A 16063-nucleotide genomic window follows, 5' to 3' on the forward strand; every position below is an offset into this window, starting at 1 on the left:
CCTTAGATACAATATATAGCAGTGTATAGCAAAGGATAAACATAGATATTATGAAAACAAGACAAATACGTTATAACACATTAGGTTAGTGCAGATCGTGTTTTAAAGTGCAAAGTGCATATCTTGGTATAAAATTAATCAATTCTCAAGGACCTGCGTGAGCATACAATAGCATTAAGAAAATTGCTAACTCTAAAAATTAATTCATCAGATCCCAACATTAAAAAATGTCTATAAGCATGATTGAGGTCGGTCAAATCATGTTTTCTACAATAGGGGATTAAATAGTGCCTTGTAAACTTCATGTAAAAACCACAGCCAAAGATAAAGTGTAACATACTCTGGGTTCCACCATGGTCACATGGGCAATTTAATTTTTCCAGATTTTTAATGTAACCCAATGGAAAACAGATAAGATTAATAATACTCCGGTCCCTGAATCTGAAGAGTAAGGTCCTCTTCCATCTGCCCAATTTTTTACGTAAATAGGGCTGAGGTAACGTCGAGAATTCAAGAGATGATTCCTGGATTTGTAAATAATTGATAATAGATGGTTTCACAAAATCTACTCTTTCCCTCTCTTTGTGGTAATGCTGATAGAGTGCCCTTCTCACTACATTTTTGTGGGAGCCATCAATCTGGTCGGGGTATGTAAAAAGATGACCATAATTAACACTCATGAGGCTCTTTTCTACCGCATTAATCCAGGGAATTAAGTCGACATTCTCGCAATTCAGACAGTCCAAAATAATCTCGCGGGACAGGGAAGCTGCCGGGTTTTTCCAGACCCTTAACCAGAACAGTGCGGGTCTTGCTCTTATAAAATCCTCAACATAATGTAGTTTTAATTCATTATGGCATACAGTAGTTGGTGCACTAATGACTCCCCCCAAAATTTTCCGGCAAAATCTGTTCTCTTCTCTCTGTAGTTCGGAACAGTTCGAAAACCCCCAAACTTCAGCCCCGTATGTGCCAGTTGGGAGACATTGGCTCCGATAAATTTGTAATAAGCTGGAAACCACGTCCGCCTGGCGCGGTTGACGGAGAGAGATAACAGAGTTAATCGATTTTGAGAGTTTATTTCTCCCCACTGCAACGTGGGGTTGCCACGAGCCGCTATTAGAAAATAGCAGGCCCAAATATGGGAAAGTGCAAGTGCTTTTTAGGGAGTTTTGGCCTATCACAATCTTTGGGATTTTGTAGTTTTTAGGACCACAGGTCATTATAAAAGATTTACTGTAATTAGTGCACAAACCTAAGTCAGACATGTAGTCAACAAATCCCGAGATTAAAATACGTAGGGCGTTCGGGGTGCGGCCTATAAGTACCGCATCATCCGCGTAAAGTAACGCCGGGATTGGTTTCTTGTTAATCATAGGGACGTCTTTTGTCAGGTTACATAAAGAGTGGGTTAATTCATTGATGTATAATATAAAAAGCAAGGGGGCCAGAACGCAGCCCTGTCTGACCCCCTTGCCTATTAAAATTTCATTTGAGACCTCGCCTTCATTATTTATTCGGACGCGGGCCTTCAGGTTGCAATGGAGGTTGGCCAAAAAGTGGACTAATGGTTCATCTAAGCCGTAATTTAAAAGAATGGACCATAAGCGGGAACGATTTACAAAATCAAATGCCGAGCTTAGGTCCATGAACCCAAAATACAGAGGGGATTGTTTAGCTCTTGTGTATTTAGCCATTATAAGGTTGAGGTTCAGACATTGTTCCACCGTGCCAAGTTTGCTCCTAAAGCCTAACTGGCAGCGGTGGATGATAGAGTTGTCATCTGCCCATGTGCTAATTCTATCAAATAAGACCCTGCCAAGGACCTTCAGGGTATTATCGATCAATGATATTGGTCGATAACACCCCGGGTCCAACCTATTTCCCTTTTTGAAAATAGGTACGATAGTACTACTGGACCAAGTCGAGGGGATAGATTTCTTACTCAAGTTGTTAAAAAGATTACAGAGTAAGGGGGCCCAGAAGCTTATGTTGGATTTAATCTGGTCGATAGACAGACCATCCGGGCCTGGTGCCTTGTTACCGGCACTATTTCCAATAGCTTCCTCTACCTCCTCTAGTGTTATGGCTATGGTGCTATCTGGGAAACTATCCTCGGTATGGTCTCCAACTTCCGCATATAATTTCGAAAAGTGGGTGACCCAAGAGTCTCCTGTGATATTGCAGTTAATCGGGGTGATGTTACTTCCCAGGGCTCTCAAGTTCTTTACGTTTCTCCAAAACCCAGTTGAATCTTTTAGGGCAGCAGATTTAGTTAGATTATCCCAGTGGCTTATTAAAAGCTCCTCAGTTCTAACTTTTAGTGCGTGTTTATATTTAAAGCGTAGTGAACTGACAAGGGACACATCTCGAGGTTTTACTGCCAAGGCCTTTCTGAGTTCTCTATTGGCCCTCGAGCAATTAGTATCAAACCATCTTTGATCGGTTACATTGTGTTCTTTTGACGGTCTAGATATTGCCCTTTTTATAACTGTGCATAAATCACAAAAAGACTTAATTATGTCGGGGCCACCGAATGCTAAACATTTGGAGATCAACAGAGGATTATTCCTGATCACAGTAGATAGGATCTCTTGGTTGTCGATCCCTCTCCAGACAATCCTGAGCCCATCTGTAGAAACAGTAATATTTTGGGCTCCTGTCTCATAGGGGCCTATAGGTTTATTAATAGATTTAAGTTGGATTACTATGGGCAGATGATCGCTATATGGGCTACTAACAACCTCAGAGCTAAATAACACTTCACTAAGGAGGGAAGAGGTAAACATATAGTCAATCGTAGTTGAACTACCACGGCCAATGTAAGTAGGGGCCGGCTCAATTCCCTCAGGGGATCCACATAGGCTCATTACATCATCTAGATCCCTGCTATGTAATAAATCCAATAATTCAACACCTCGTCTACAGGGCGGGGATGTATGGTGGATGTGGGCATTAAAATCTCCACCAACACAAATGCCATCAAATTGGCCAAACTTTTCCCCATTTGCAACTTCATCAATAAAATTAAACAATTCCAAAAAAGTAGGATTTGGATGGTTAATAAAATCATTATTATAAAAGTTTATAAGACAAATTCTTAACCTTGCAACATATTTCACAGCTATCAGATGTTTACTGACCACATGTAAAGGTTCAATTTTCACGTCTTTAGAAACTTTTGCCCAGATGGATAAACCACCACTTGGTCGCCCCGAAACGGAGGGCAAAGCAGTAAGATTATGGGCGAAAAAACCCTCCAGTAATTGAGGACATGTGCACCATGTTTCCTGCAGCATTACCACATCAAAGTGACTTATCCATGTAACCCACTCTTTAATTTTCATCTTGCTTGAGAGCCCAGCAATGTTCCAACTAATGATACTAAGAGTGTCAATTGGTGGAATAGTGGTGCGAGAAGAGTGGGCAATGGGAAGGTCGGGGCATACTACAAGGGGTGAAGTTAATCCATCTGGACAGGGCTCAGGAGTGTTTATAAATTTTGCCCTTTCCAAAGACATTGTACTAGTAACCTTATCCGGTGTAGTGGAGGAAGTTAATAGTGGTCAATCTAAGCTACCTAATTCAGATAGAGCGGAGAATCTGTTGAATAAAGGAATTGTGTTAGGGGCCGTTTGAAATATTCTGTGTGGGGGCCTATAAAAATGGCCCAGTGGGTGAAGAGTTATGACAGTCGATGTACTGGCATAGGTATTGTGTGTGTCTAAAAAGAATCTTACTGAGCTCGGGTGTCGGAAGTTAATCACTATGCAGTCCCCACTGATATTTTTGTGTTGTGGGCCCACCCAGCTTACCCGACGAGTTGATATAATCTCATTAGATATGTTCCATCTTGCCCCTTTATGTTTAGTCAGCCAATCAATGCATTTATTGTGCAATTGTTGCCATGACTCGCTTTGGTTTTCATTAAGGGCTGGTACACCAGCTAGCACAAGAACATATGGGCAGGCTTCTGGGGGTAAGTGGAGTGATGGTCCTAGATTGTTAGTGGTGCTATTTCTTACTGTCGCACCTCTGCTTGCGCTTACACTCTCCGATTTATTGCCTGTCCTATCTTTTCGGGTTACTGATGGAGTGATAGTAGGATTAGCGTCCGAGCTCACAATATTAGTAGTAGCTCTTCCTGCTGCTCCAAAAGAGTCATGATTTGGGCCCTTAGTCAGTGCGGGTTGGATATTGGTTAAGGTACTGCTAGATGGGACGGCTTTAACCGCTGTTAAGCTTTTAGTGTAACTGTGGCCAGAGTCATCAATAGTGGCCAAACCTCCCTCCCTCAGATCATTACATAATGATTCTAATTTGTTCATAATTTTTTCACCCCGGGCGACATCCACACTCATAGTGCCTTTCCTTTTAATTTCCTCCTTTTTTACAAGGGTTTCGATTTTGTCCAATCTTTTAAAAACAAGATTAAATTGCTTAGCTATTTGAATTTCAACTTGCTTAAAAATGGTATCAACGATAGTCTCAATCAGATTGCCATTGACTTTGAATTGGTTATTACGGTCAGTATGCTCGGTCTGGGTACTGACCGAATTGTCAAAGATCTCATCGCATAGTCTAGGGGCCTCACATATACCCTTATCCCGGGCAGGAGACTCTAGTCTACAAACAGAGACGGTGGGTCTTCCTGCTCCTTCATCCGATGGTGACAGTTGCGATGATAAGTCCACAATGGAGCCTGATAACACTATTTCACAGTCATCTCCTTTATTTTTGTTCCATAAACTTTGTGGGGTTGGTTGGTTTCTACAGTGATTTGGTTGCTTCCTTTTGTTTATGGAACATTTCACTGGGCCTCTCTTACGTTTCTCCCTTGTTATTGTGATGGGACGTGTTGTTTTGTCTGGTGCGGATTCCGCTAATCGGACAGTTACAGGTACAGTCACCAAGCTGGTTGTATCAGTAATAGAAGTTACAATGTCAGATTGGGCTGATGGTTTAATAACTGTTACTGTAGGGGAGAGGGGGAGACCCAAAGTAGGTGATTCATTAAGGGGCTGGGAGCATGACAAGGTAGTAGTAGTAGGAAGTCCAAAGGACATCCTGCGTTCGGTGTCCGCAATCTCGTTGGTAACCATGGTAAGGGCATTAGCCAGTAATACATCAATCGATGATGGCAGCTCGATAGGGGTAGCAGTATTAACAGCTATAGGCTTCATCGTGCGTTTCCCCATAGTTTATGTGAATACCTGTACGGCTTGGCGATGCAAAGGGGGGGGGCCCAGCCCAGCATCGTCCTGCCCCGGACGGCCACAGACGGCCCGCCCTCTGCCCGGGCTCAGCCCGGCGACACCCGCGCGCGTCCCGCGACGCGGGGGGAACCTCTACTGAAGTAGCGCCTCCGGCGCGCTTTCCGGCGGATGTGGGCGGGTACTGGAGGGCTGCTGGGGACTGTAGTCCTCCTCCACTGCGGCCTCGATGTGGTGGGAGGCGGCGAGGGAGACTACTGGCGACTCTCTGTCCTGGAGCCCTGGAGCCAAGAAAGAGATTTGGTGTGGCGCGATGTTTGCTCCGCAAGGTATGATCCCCCCGCTCCACCGGGGGAACCTCTACTGAAGTAGCGCCTCCGGCGCGCTTTCCGGCGGATGTGGGCGGGTACTGGAGGGCTGCTGGGGACTGTAGTCCTCCTCCACTGCGGCCTCGATGTGGTGGGAGGCGGCGAGGGAGACTACTGGCGACTCTCTGTCCTGGAGCCCTGGAGCCAAGAAAGAGATTTGGCGTGGCGCGATGTTTGCTCCGCAGCTCGTATCACTCAATCCTTATATTTCATTTATAACAGAGATCTTATTACTCCTGAATGTATATCCAAGTTCTCTCCCACATCCTCTCCCCTATGTTGATCTTGTTCTGCTTTTACTGGGACTTTAATTAACTAATTATATGAATGTTCTAATATGTTGAGGTTTTGGGAATCTACTTGGCCAAAATGTCTGGAAATATTTCAATGTAACATTCAATTATCAATGCAAAATGTTGTTCGGGGCTCTGCCTTGCCTGCTTTTGATGATCTCTCTCCTAAACCTATGCTATTTGATCTTTGTATCGCTATTGCATTTAAAGTGATCTTGTCCTGTTGGAAAGACACCTCTAAATTATCAACATTAATATGGTGGAATTATATTTGTGATGAAGACAGAATTGCTAATGTCTCTTCTCTCTCATTATCTCAGAAAATTAAATCTGATCCATTGTGGTTACCTTTTACTTCATATCTCCCTACACATACACCAGCATTGTAACCATTATCGTACTCTTTATTTTTCCCCCTTATATATTCATTTCATTTTATATACTTTTCCTTTCTTCTCTCCTCTCCCTTACCTTCTTCTCTCGTCTTTCATAATCTTACAACATACTATATATAATTACTTATTGATCTCTATTGTATCTCTCTATTTTCATTTTCTTTTCTCCTCTTCCTAATTACTTGCCCATGTTCTATTCCTCTATACTGGTTGTTACATAATATTTGTATTGTATTTATATGATTGATAATGTTTTTCTTTCTCTAAAACTCAATAAAAATTATTCAACAAAAAAATATATTTATATAAAAAAGAAATATTCAAGTGAAGCGGTAAAACAATTTGCACTCCTTTCGACTTACGTGAAATGTGGTTGGAACCTGTGGTGGGATCTGGTTGCATGGCTCCCTGAAGCAATCACTGAATGGAAGCAGGAGCCCCATGGCAATGATTCGGGAGCAGAGCTGCTCTGCTTCCTCCGGCTGTGCGTTGTCATGCTGACTAAACAGCTTCTCCAACAGAGTGCGGCCTGCCGAAAATAAAGAATGTCAATGCTACAAATTGTTTACCTTTGCATAAACCATGTGAAATGAACAATCAATGCCTGATAAAAATGAGAATCTGCGGCCCTTTTGAAACATACGTTTATCCCAAATAGAAGTGTCTTCAGCATGACAGCGACAACGATTCAACACTAGCAATAAACCTCTACTTTGGGGGGATTGTTTTAAAAAGAAAGGCAGATTGTTATATATTTCTCCTCCTACAACCTCTCTCTGTGCAACCCTTTCTGAAATGGTCTTTCTCCTGTTCAAGGCTGGATTACTTATTCTCTCTACCTTCATTTTTCTAAACATGGGATTTCTCAGAGCTCCTTCTACGTATGGTGTCTCCCTCTACTTTTTATTTGATTTCCACAAGTTTCCTTTTCTCCGACAACCTCTTCTCAAAAAGTGTGCATGAACTTCAATGAGCATACAAAAAAGAGTTGGAGTCTCTTCTGCTCTAGACTATTAGGAGGCTAGCTGTGCTTGAAAGGTAACCTGCGTCATGTTACTGCAATATTAGACAGATTGCCAAGAAAAAAAGGTCAATCTCTAACCACAGTTTGTAGCATAGTGGGTAACTCATTAGGTGGTGTTGGAATGGAAAGTCCCCTGCATGGCTCTACGGAGCCCTGTACCTTACCTCGTGGTCAACAGCAAATCTTCACCGCATTTATGATATGCAGACAACACACTTTTAGTTACTAGCGCTTAAATTCTACTTTTATTAGCCTTGTAGTTTTACTGTTACCCAAAAAGTTAACGTCGCAAAAGGTAAGGTTATGGATTGTAGAATATAAATATCAGCCAAGTCTGAGAGTAAAATAATGCATCGCTACCTATATTTAAACACATGGAGAAAGTGACAGTGAACTTTAACTTACTTCTACACCATAATAGAGCCGTGATGTTAGCTGGATAGCAGCTAGGCTCATCTCATTTATTACAATCAAATTAAAGCCTCCTGTTTGTGATGTACTTGCTAGTAGTAAGTCTAGAGGTGAAATTAGTTAAGATATGATCTTTGAAATATATGGTAAAATTAATTCTTCACCATGCAAAAGTTTAACTGTCTTAGTTTTTGTGTGTTTTTTAGGTACTTACCTATATAATAACTTGTACATCTGGTTAATTTAAATTTGTTTTTATTTCTAAATTAGTCATGTATAATGATGACTTACCTTCACAATGATGTATTCTAGACACAATATTTTGGCAGAATATTTTGTACTTCGATATTGTAACATACAGCCTTTCCTCTGTGTTAACGGTTCGTTATTAAGAGATACTCAGGGTCTAATTACGAGTACTCGCGGAGGCGGTATGACCACCGCGGGTCCGCACGCAGTATTTTGAGTGCGGCGGTCGTAACGCCACAGGACCACTGCTTCTGCCGGGATCCAGGATACTGCGGTGGTGGCACAGTGGAAAGGGGAAGGAATATGCTGACGGTGCCATTGCGGCACCGCAGAGCATATTCCGAGTTGTCCTTCCATCGCCCACCATGAAAAGGTGGTGGAGATGCAACTGGTCCCCTGCCGCCTCTGGGACTGGAGGTGCATGCAGGAGGGGCCCATGTTGTGCCCCCCTGGAATTGCACCCCATTACTGCACAGTGTAGTATGCACGACATGGTGCATGCCATAGCAGGCAGAAACGTGTTGAAGGCATTTTCACAGCGGCGGTCTGCTGTTAAGGCTCTCCTATGAGCATAACACAGTTGCCACCGTGAAGCCACTGCAGCACTGCCTGACCAGCCTGGATTCAACTCAGAATCTGGTGGGCGGACGCACCATGGGCTTGGTGGTCCTCCTGCCAGCACAGCAGTGGCAGTGCTGGCAGGAGGACCGCCAAACTCGTAATCGGCCCTTAATCTCCATCATGTTTGGAATATGCATGGAGATTGTTCATACATGTGTTTGTATGCTATTGGATGAGTGTAAGGTATGTGAGCATTTGAGGCTGGGGGCATTGTAATGACAATTGAATACCACATGCCTGTCTTCAAAACAATGCCTGGCTTTGTGCAAGTCTGGCCAGGGCCCAAGTCAGAGGTTTTTCTCATTGAGGTAGCTTTTGTCATTTATAAATAGCAATCATTCGTTCACAATTTCTCATTATTTGAAGAAGAGCTGCCCACCAGTTTAGCTGATCAATGACTTGTGAAGACCTGGACTTTCCTACCACTGGGAAACGTTCAGACGTGCTTATTTCAAGAGGAGTGCCCAATTAACGTAAACACACCTGAATTCTGAAGGCCCGTAGCAGCAATTGTTGGACAATGTCTGCTCCAGGACCCGAGGTCGGGTCCAGTCAGCTGCTCAGGACTAAGCTGTTGTCCGGATCTACTGCTGCCCATCACCATTAAGGTCCAAAGAAAACAAAGTTGCTTGTCGGAGTGGAGCCTGCTTCATCTCTGATCCTATTGTAAAGGGAAGGCTGTAATTGCCTTGAGTCATCTTGAGGGCTTTCTCAGGTTCATCCACTGTCCTTGGAATTTGGAGCGATAGCGGACCGTACGTTTCTAAGACAAGTGGTTCCAGCAATATTCACACTTGAACTACCAGCCCCGATGCCAGAATGTTCATTATTTCACATTTGTCATCGGTTTCCTATGGTCACTGCTTGGGCTGCTTGATTTGTGGGTACCCCTATCACTGAAATGTTATGGTAGTGACTGGAGAATATCTACATGCAGGCCCTTGGATCTTTTCTGCAATCTAAAATGGGTATTCCGGTATAGTGACACTGAGGCCAGCTATTTAAACTGACTGGGCTAGGTTGTGTCTGACTCCAGTAGATTGTGCCAATACATCAGACGCCAGATTATGTCTCTGTACCACCAGTACAGACTGTCTTTGCTTGCCAGGCTTATGTAGACACTTAGGGGCCTATTATGATGCTGGGCGGCTCGCCACCGCCGGGCCGGCGGTGGTGATCCGCCCGCCATAACTCCCCGCCCGACCGTCATTTACCCCCGCCACATTAGCATGTCGGGGGGTACCGCAGCGGACGGGAAGACCGTCCGCCGGTTTTCTTCTGGTCGGATTGCTGGCTGGGCGGAAAAGGGAGACAATATGGTGGCGGTGTCTTGCAGGCACCGCCATCCATATTATCATGTGCAACTGCAAAGGCCTTTCCATGGCAACATCGGGCCGGCAGAGATTGCTTTGGGGGCCCATTACAGGCCCCCGGGGAGTGGGGGCTGCTGGTACCCCCTTTACTGGCATACACAAGGTGGAAGGCACCGCACGGTGCCTGTCACGTTGTGCATGCCAATGCACAACATGCATATTTTACATTGCGGCGGGTGCTGCTTACAGCACCGCCCGCCACAATGTAAAATATGCGGGATGCTTACGCCAGGGTGGCGGTCGCATCCTATTGGGCCTAGCAGGACTGCCGCACCTCTGGCGGTTGGTCCGATTTACCGTTACGGTGTCCGCCTACCACCGTAATGGGGCCCTTAGTCCTTTGGGTTGGGGTCACAGGGCAGTTTGGAAGGTCCAGAGGGGTTTGTGGCAGGTGCTTCGAAACCCTTTGACATTTCAGTAATAGAAACTAAAACCACAGGAGTGCAAACATAGTTATACATTTGTCTTTAGTGTAGCAGGGTGAACTCTTATGATTTTAAATGTTGAATTGAAACTGAGATTTATTGCTACTGTTTCCATTTCCTTTTCCAAGGAAAGTTGCCTGAAGTGTTCCACAGCTATAATATCAGTCTTTTCAAACTCCTTCTATTGGATAACATTGGCCATAGGAACCCTAGGTTAAATCATTCAATAATGTTTAGCCTGTAAGATGTATAATAGTGTTTGGGGTTTATCTAAGGTCTGGAAATAGCTACATACCTATTTTATTTGCTGATAATTGTTTCATGTGTACTTTATTATTGATTATTGTTCAGGAGTCAATTGGCAAAAGGAAGTACCTGGTCATCCTGGTTCTGGTCAACAGTATTGTTGCCCAAGGACACCAGTTGTAAATGTCACAAATTTCTGCAGTTGAAGACCAGTAACTTCTTCCTGCTCGTTGACCCCAGAAACAATTCACACAAGTGGCAATGGTGACACTATCCTCAACTGCAGAGGGAGGTAATGGAAGTTATCATCTTAATTTTTTTAATGTATTGATATTTCTCACCATTTCTCATTTTATTTATCTCAACTTCTTTCTTTTAACTGTTTGCTTAATTGATTCACATATATGTCTTAATAACAGTAATATAAATAACCAAAAAGGACAAGACCATATAGGCTGTATTATAAAATGTCTCCAGCCCCCAAACAGGAGAGCACATCTCAATTAAGTAATATTGGGACTGTCCATTTATGGGACTAAGCAATGGTTACTTCTAAGCATCAAGACAGATTCTGGCCGGATTGATTGAGTGGAAAAATATGTCTGCTTGTTAGTGTAATTATGGAATATGTGAATAAGTCATAAAAATTCAGTATATTTATTTTTTATTTCGACTGATTTTATTAGATTTTGTAATATAAAACAATATCAAATGGAAAATACAATGGATTAACTCAACAAAGAAAAATGGATTAGTGAAACAGAGGATAAATCGAGGAGAGTGAGACCAAAGACAATTGTTCTTCAGTCATTACAATAAAATACTGTTGGACCTGGCCCTCTCTGCAGAGTCCCCCCAGATTTGTGCCTGTCTTTGCTGAACACGTTTGTTGGCTTTTAGGACTCTGTGCACTTTACTCCTGCCAACTAGTGGTGAAGTGCGTGTGCTATTAGTGGGCAACACAACCCTTTGTGCCACCCAGTGAAGAAGCTCTGTAAAACATGTCTCCGGTCGGCCTCTGCAGCCTGTAGTTCAGTTTTAAACTGCCATTTTCACCAAGAAAAATAAACCCTCATCCCAGGCCTTTCACTCAGAGTTAATGGTACAATTTGGAAAATGCCACTTTTAGTTAGTTGGCATATTTTTGCCCACACCAAAAGTGCCTTTCTGCCAGCATCCAGAGTAACATGACAGTGAATGCCTCTCCTGTGGTGTTTTGTGTGTGCCTTTCAGACCTGGGGAAAAAAGCCTTTGGTGTGGGGCAGGGTGTTCCTCTCCTGAGTAGAATGTAATGAAGTGACACTCAGCCTTCCTGAGTTTCAGAGGGTAGCCTCAGGGATAAGCCTACCCTTTTCTTAACTTCTTAGGGCTGCCCAAATGCCACTGACAAATGCAGCTCACAAATAGGGCTGCCTGCACTTTATTACCGTATAAAGTTTGGAGCAAAACCAGGGAAAGGGGTAAAGTTAGACAATAGGGCATAGGGCATGAGGGCGCCCTTTGTTTCATGACTGCCAGCAGTTTCGTGGAGGAAGATCCTCCATGACACTGCTGGTGGTCCTGTAACTCATAATATGAAAGGTGGTGCCGCAGCTGCACTGCCAGCATATTGTGAACCCCTGACCACCGCAGGACCACCAGGGAATGTGGTTTCCTGGTGGTTACGACAGTGCAATGGCGGTCAGACCACCAAAGTTGTGATTCAGCAGTCAGCCTGCCAGTGCGGTGGTGGCTGGACTGCCACTGCTGGAATATATACCTTTACAACGCGGATTTTTCTCCGCAATACAATCACAACGACCACGCAATGCCATTACTACGCAAGTCATTACATCGACTTGCAGTAGATGGCACCATAACATTAGAAATGTATAATTTACAATTCCAACTCCAGCCTACGTAACAGTAGGGAAGATGTTGGAATAGTAAACTTTACTATTCCTTATGTTAGAGCACCATCTACTGCAAGTCGATGTAATGACTTGCGTAGTAATGGCACTGCATGGTTACAATGCGGTCGTTGTAACGACCGCCTTGTGATTGTATTGTGGAGTAAAATCCTCCATGCAAAGGTTGTTTCCCCCACTGCTGGGCCACCGTGGGTCTGGCGGTCCTCAGACCACCAGAGTCATACTCAGGCCCCCAGATACTGTCTGCATGTACAGCAATATTGTATGAGTTATACCAATGGGATTCTGGGGTTAAATCTTAGAGTCAATAGTAGAATGAAAGGAACAGGGCTGAGAGGAAAACCTGGCAAAGGCTATGGCTAAGATTGAAAAATTGGGAAAATGACCATTAGTCTAACATTTGCTGAATGACTGTAATAGAGCCATTACCATAGAGGTGAACCAGTCATCAAATCCAAATCTGTGAAGGGTGGCATGCAGGAATGTCAAGGAGACTTTGCCTAAACAGAATTGTGCATCGAAAGCTCTGACTGCAGTAGGCAATGTCAGAAGTCTGTCCTTTTCAATTAATGAGTCAAGAGACAGACACTTTCATTCAATAGGCAACCTTTCCTAAAGCCAGTCGTCGAGGGGTGTACAAGGTCTGGGAGTACCTTCTTATGTCTGTATGCAAGGATTCTGGCATATACTTCTGGATCTCTGCTAATCAGTGATACTGGCAGATCATTTTTCGTGAGTAAGGTATCTCATGGAATAACCAATGTAGCTGCTTCTGCTTCACTAACCTTGACTTTACAGAACTTTGTAAAAAGCGTGAAAAGGTCCATATGAGGTGCTATCATTTTCTGTGAACATAATTTTTAGAAAAGAGCTGGCAAGTCATTGGAACTTGGGACTTTACTGTTCTTTAAGGATTTGATGGCTTTTATAAATGTCACTCTTTCTGTTGGTTTGTCTAATTTATGTGTATTAACTTCAGAGACTGTATATAAGGGAATATTCAAGTAATCCATGCCAACCTGAGTGTCAGCCTTCCTATTAACGGCATACAAATTCTTGTAAATTGTTGTACTTGTTACAGAACATATCAGCAATATCTTTGGCCAAGGTGATAGGTTTACTATTAGGATAATTTATGGATGTATCACTGATCTGTTTTTTTTTACTCCAGGCAATTAGAAAAAGCTTTTGCTTCCCTATTTAAGAGGCAGGGCTGAATGGCTTTCTCTAAACTGACCCAAGAGCTACTCTGCAGCTAAGTACACAATTATATTCATATTTGCCTGAAATTACGTTGTGTAATAAAGAAGAGTCACCCATTAAATTACATTGTTGTTGCAGTATTTTAATCTCATATTCTAACGTGGTCATGGCGTGATATATCAACATAAATTTTACCGTTATCCCTTTTAATGTAGCTTCTAATGAATCTCAAAAGATTTATGGGTGGAGCAGGTAGGCCAATTTTCTGACAGAAACTATTTGAGAATTTGTTTTAAAAAAATGAGTGTATGTGTTCTCCTGCTTGTGGAGCCTCTTAAGACTGGGTTTATAATGTAAGGGCCCGATTTACAAAGGTAAAGTTAGACCAAAAGTCTAACTTGACCAGAAGTCTAACTTTACAACTTTTCGGTATTCACAAAGGTAAAGTTAGACCAAAAGTGTAACTTTACTACTTTGAGGTATTCACAAAGGTAAAGTTATGCTAAAAGTGTAACTTTTTTTTCAGTTTTATATAGTGTGAACTCGACTTGAAGGTATTGGAGCACTTGACATGACCACCAGTTACATTACACAATGATACATTCATTTGTTTGGTAGGCACGGGGAGATTTAGTGATTTGCCCCGAATCACAGGATGTTGAGCTGACGCAGAGACTGGAACCTGGTTCCCCAATTCCAAAGTTGGCAGCTCTTACCGTTATGCCACATCCTCCATTAACTTACCTTTGTGAATACCTAAATGTAGCAAAGTTTGACTTTTGGTGTAAGCAAGACTTTTGGTCTAGCCTTACCTTTGTGAAGCAGGCCCAATATGTTTAAAGTTACTAGGTTATTAGTTAATTTTGACCTGTTGGTGGAGATCTCTGCCACCTGGTGGAGATCTCCTTATAGGAAAGTAAGGGGAAATTTAATAAAGTTTATCTAAAAGCAATACTTAAACATATTTTAATGTAAAATATAAACATATAATAAATGAATAATTAAAAAAGAATATTAAACAAAATATGAAATAAAAAATTGCAATAATAAACTAATTTTCGTAAATGTGTGTTTAATAATACAGTAAATTAAATACATTCATTTAGTTTATTTTTTTAATCAAGTGTATTATTAAATTAAAAGTATTTCGAGGACTAAACTTTATTTTATCACTATACCTATAAACTATTTGTAACACTTTGTACATATATATGTATATATACATATATGCTTATGTACAGCGTATTTAATTTAATTAACCTTAATTCCTATGTTTTGTCGGTTAAAATGTCTGCCTCGATTCATTTCAATTAGAGTGTGTTGCAGTACCACTGGCTGTCCTAAAATTCATAGGATAGATAGATGATCTTTTTCTAATATGAAATGGTACAAAGATCAATTGGAAATTAATATCAGAGAATTGAATAATAAACATGACAACATTAGATTTATAAGTGAAATTGAAAAAAAACACTATTCACTATTTGTATATCAGTGTATTATTATGTGAAAGCAATTCAAGCTATTCTAAACCAACAGACAGAAATAACCTTTTGCATGCCTTAAGTCATCATCCAAAAGGCCTTATTGAAAACCTCCCTTTTAGTCAAGTACTATGTGTGATGAGAATTGCATCAGATCTGCTGGAATATAATGCTTAAAATATATAAATAATATATTGCTCTAAAAATAATAATCTTAATATGGCTAAATCACATGTGAGTAAAATATGAGAGAACAGCAATTTTAAACATTCAAGACGAGAATAAACCAAAAGAGTGGCTGGCATTTGTGAACAAATATTCAAAGCAGAGTGAGAAAATCAAAAGAAGAATCCTAAAACACTGAAGATTGATTGGCATTGATGAAGATCTGAAAGAGTTGTTTATTGAGAAAGCAAAGGAGGGACTTACACTTGCATGAACTACATTCATTTTAATAATATGATCAAAAGGTAGCCGTGTAAGTCATCTAGTAACTGCAGAACAGATGCAATTGGAACAACCTAAAACAGGTAACACAATGGGTTGTATTTACATCACAAGATGTGGGAAGTGTTATGTGAGAAAGTCCATGCGTAAGGCCAAAATCAGATTTTATGAACATAAAAGCAATAAGAGAAACAATAGTCTGAAGGCAGTAGTATTCATACATTGGAATGAAACGGGACATAATTTTGATTAAATCAAGTTTCAGATATTGGAATAAGAGAAACATTTAGATAGAGGAGGAGATATGGAGAATGTACTATCCTGAAGAGAGAATTTCTGGATACAGAAAGCCTATTGGCCTGAATGATAAAAAAAGAAATGGAATTATAATTAAAATAGCC

General features: G+C 41.7%; 1 protein-coding gene across 1 annotated transcript in view; it reads right to left on the reverse strand.

The window, feature by feature from the left end:
• The window catches only part of FMN2 (formin 2), a 656752-nt gene that overhangs the window by 566534 nt on the left and 74155 nt on the right, over positions 1-16063 (reverse strand). The window contains exon 2 of the mRNA XM_085612201.1: positions 6632-6798. Within this exon, the coding sequence (XP_085468327.1) occupies positions 6632-6798 (167 nt within the window). The remainder of the gene's footprint in view (positions 1-6631; positions 6799-16063) is intronic.

The sequence above is a fragment of the Triturus cristatus genome, chromosome 6 (assembly GCF_964204655.1).
Source record: "Triturus cristatus chromosome 6, aTriCri1.1, whole genome shotgun sequence".
NCBI lineage: Eukaryota > Metazoa > Chordata > Amphibia > Caudata > Salamandridae > Triturus > Triturus cristatus.